The following is a 2,888-nucleotide window of genomic DNA, read 5'->3' as shown; positions in this document are numbered from 1 at the left end:
TAACTTTCACTGGATAATATTCACTCCTCAACAATCAACATATAATGTGTTATGATGTGTTATGCAACCGATTGTCCTAAGAAGACATCATTGTTTGCAAAGCCAAAGGATATTCAGCTACATACTATATCGTGTAACACTTGGGTTCGATTTTCAGTTATAAAAACATATTTAATAACTTGCATTTTGCAGCATGTCCATATACCTTAAGTGTAAATAAGTGACGAGAATATCATGTGTTTCCAACCTCGCACTGTAATGTTTAAAGTAGTAAAAACTATAAATAGTTAAATTAAAAGATCCGAATCACAAATAATTCAAAATTAAGAATCTAATGCTTAACAACACAATAGCCGACTCGTATAAATTTCTTTTCAAACCGTCAATTTTTATTTTTATTTTTTGTTTTCCAATTTTCTACAATATTATTGCAAGTAAGCATGAAAAATTATCTGCTAATAAAGTTAACTATTAACTACTATGGTTGATAAAAGAAACAAATCGACTGAGCAGGGAGACAGCGTTGTCAGAATCTGGATTGAACAAATGAAACACGTGGTTTTCTCCTTTTGCCTCCATAACCTCTGCAACACCCTGCCACCCACACTTCTCTACCGACTCCTTGTAATACCAACCCCGATCCCTCATCAAATCATTCTCAGCAACAAAGATCATCACTCTCCTGCAAGCTAGCTTTGCCAGATTCGGATCCGTAGCCGGGTTGATCAACGGGTCGTCGGATCCTGTCGAGGTGGGACAAATAAAACGCCACAAATTATCCACCGCTGCAAGATGTTCAGGCTTTTGGCTCTCACTTCCGATTCGCTCCACGCCCCAAAAGTAGGGATGCACCAAAACAATCCCCTCAACGTTAACACCCGGAAGCCCGTGGATCCCCGCCCGAATACACATATTGTGTGCGATGTTTGCTCCCGCACTGTCCCCACCGTAGAAAACCTTCCCGAAATCAACGTGGCGATTGAGGCACTCCTCAGGGCCGTTTCCGTCGAAATGGGACGCCACCCACTTGAGCGAAGTCCATGAATCTTCATAGGCAATGGGAAGGGGGTGCTCTGGTGCTCTTCTGTAATGAACAGATACAGCAAAGATGTGGGCCTTGGAAACAAGTGAGTTGAGGAATTTATGGTAAGGAGGAGAGTATGGTGTTTCTATGCAGAACCCCCCACCATGGAAGTAGACTAGGAGAGGAAGCTTTTGGGTTTGATCGCTGACGTTGGGAATAAATATCCTGGCCGATACGTCGTCGTCTTTCGAGATTACGATGTCTTTGGATTCCACGTTTGTTTCGGTATCGAAACCCGGCGGGGCGACGTCGCAGCCGGCAAGTCTCTGGACGCTACCGTCTTTGTAGATTTTGAGAAAGGGTGAGAAATCGAAGGCTACTTCGGTAGAACTGGAATCCATGGCTGAAGGCGATGGAGAAGAAAGTTGTTAGTTTGTGTGATGTGGGAGAGGGATTGTTATAATGTGCATGCAGAAGCATTGGTTGGCGTGGAGACGGTCAACTTTCTAGGGCTATTATGTAGGTAAGGTAAGGTTAAAAAGTCATTCTAGTTCCTCAAGTTCTACTTTTTAATATCTTCGCATCTCATAGTAAAACTTCAATACTGACAGATGGATGATTAAGTAATATCATATGAAGCGAACCAGAACCACTAAATTATTTATATTTCTTTTTCTTTTTTATCTCTTATAACTTTCAGTTGTATTAATGTTAATAATATGTAAATTGGAATTTAAAGAAAATTGAGCATTTAATGGTTAAGAAGAGCTTAAACTTGATTTTCTTAAAAAGGAAAAATAATTTATTCAAAGTTTACTACTTATTTATTTACAAAATGTACAAACTGAGTATATTTTGAGAAAATGAGTTTATTATATATATTTAAGATCATTACTAAAGATACAACTTTATTTTTTCTTTTCTTTACATTTGTTTTGTTGGTACAGAACGATTATCCAATACCTATTATTTTGGTATCATGTTTCATAAGTTAGTTAACAAATGGTCAGTTACAATTATTTTATTTAAGTTTTTTACATTTCTTCAAGTCATCTGAAAACTAGAGAGTTGGTGTACTGTACACAACTTATACTACCCAGCCATAAATGAACATGTTTGTACTTAACTAAAAGTTGACCTGTTTGTATCAGGTCACAAGTCGGTCTATTCATACTCGACTACAAGTCGGTCTCTTCCTAATCAACTATAAGCTAACATTTTCGTACTCGACCACAAGTCGACTTCTTTCTATCCAATCAAAAGTCAACCTCTTCATACTTAGCCATAAGTCGACCTCTTCCTATCTGGATACAACACTAGTGCAGAATTGGCTTTTAACGTCATCCAATAGACGTCCGTCCACCAAATTCCCAATGTATATAATTGACCGGTGGCATATTCGTAAATAAATGGAAACCAAGACGTCCGTCCTTAATCTTGTCAGACGTTTATAATGTGAGGAACGTCCGTCCCCCTAAGACGGACGTTTAAAGTGAACCCATGTCAGCCCTTTGAACGTTCGTCCTTGGTCGAGACGGACGTTCATAATGTTATAAACGTCCGCCCCTAGGACGGACGTTTAATAGCTGGCCATGTCAGCCCTTTGGACGTCCGTCCTTGGTCAAGACGGACGTTCATAATGTTATAAACGTCCGCCTCCTAGGACGGACGTTTATTAGCTGGAGAAAGTGAACCCATGTCAGCCCTTTGAACGTCTGTCCTTGGCCGAGACGGACGTTCATAATGTTATGAACGTCCATCCCCCCAGGACGGACGTTTAATAGCTGGAGAAAGTGAACCTGACAGCCCTTTGAACCCATCTCATAACGTTTTCAATTACCCTTCCAACCTAAAACGTCCGTCC

The 2,888-nt window shown here is 40.0% G+C and overlaps 1 protein-coding gene across 1 annotated transcript; it reads right to left on the bottom strand.

The window, feature by feature from the left end:
• Positions 1–471: 471 nt before the first annotated feature.
• LOC108328093 (probable carboxylesterase 12) lies at positions 472–1,478 on the bottom strand. Its single transcript, XM_017561889.2, has one exon. The coding sequence runs from the start codon at positions 1,423–1,425 to the stop codon at positions 472–474; it is 954 nt and encodes a 317-aa protein (XP_017417378.1). The 5' UTR covers positions 1,426–1,478.
• Between the last annotated feature and the right edge of the window lie 1,410 nt (positions 1,479–2,888).

The sequence above is a fragment of the Vigna angularis genome, chromosome 1 (assembly GCF_016808095.1).
Source record: "Vigna angularis cultivar LongXiaoDou No.4 chromosome 1, ASM1680809v1, whole genome shotgun sequence".
NCBI classification, from domain to species: Eukaryota; Viridiplantae; Streptophyta; class Magnoliopsida; order Fabales; family Fabaceae; genus Vigna; species Vigna angularis.
This window is presented reverse-complemented; position numbering and strand designations above follow the sequence as displayed.

Excerpts from the sequence above, each read along its gene's own strand:
- LOC108328093 (XM_017561889.2), bottom strand. The coding sequence starts at position 1,425 with ATGGATTCCAGTTCTACCGAAGTAGCCTTCGATTTCTCACCCTTTCTC.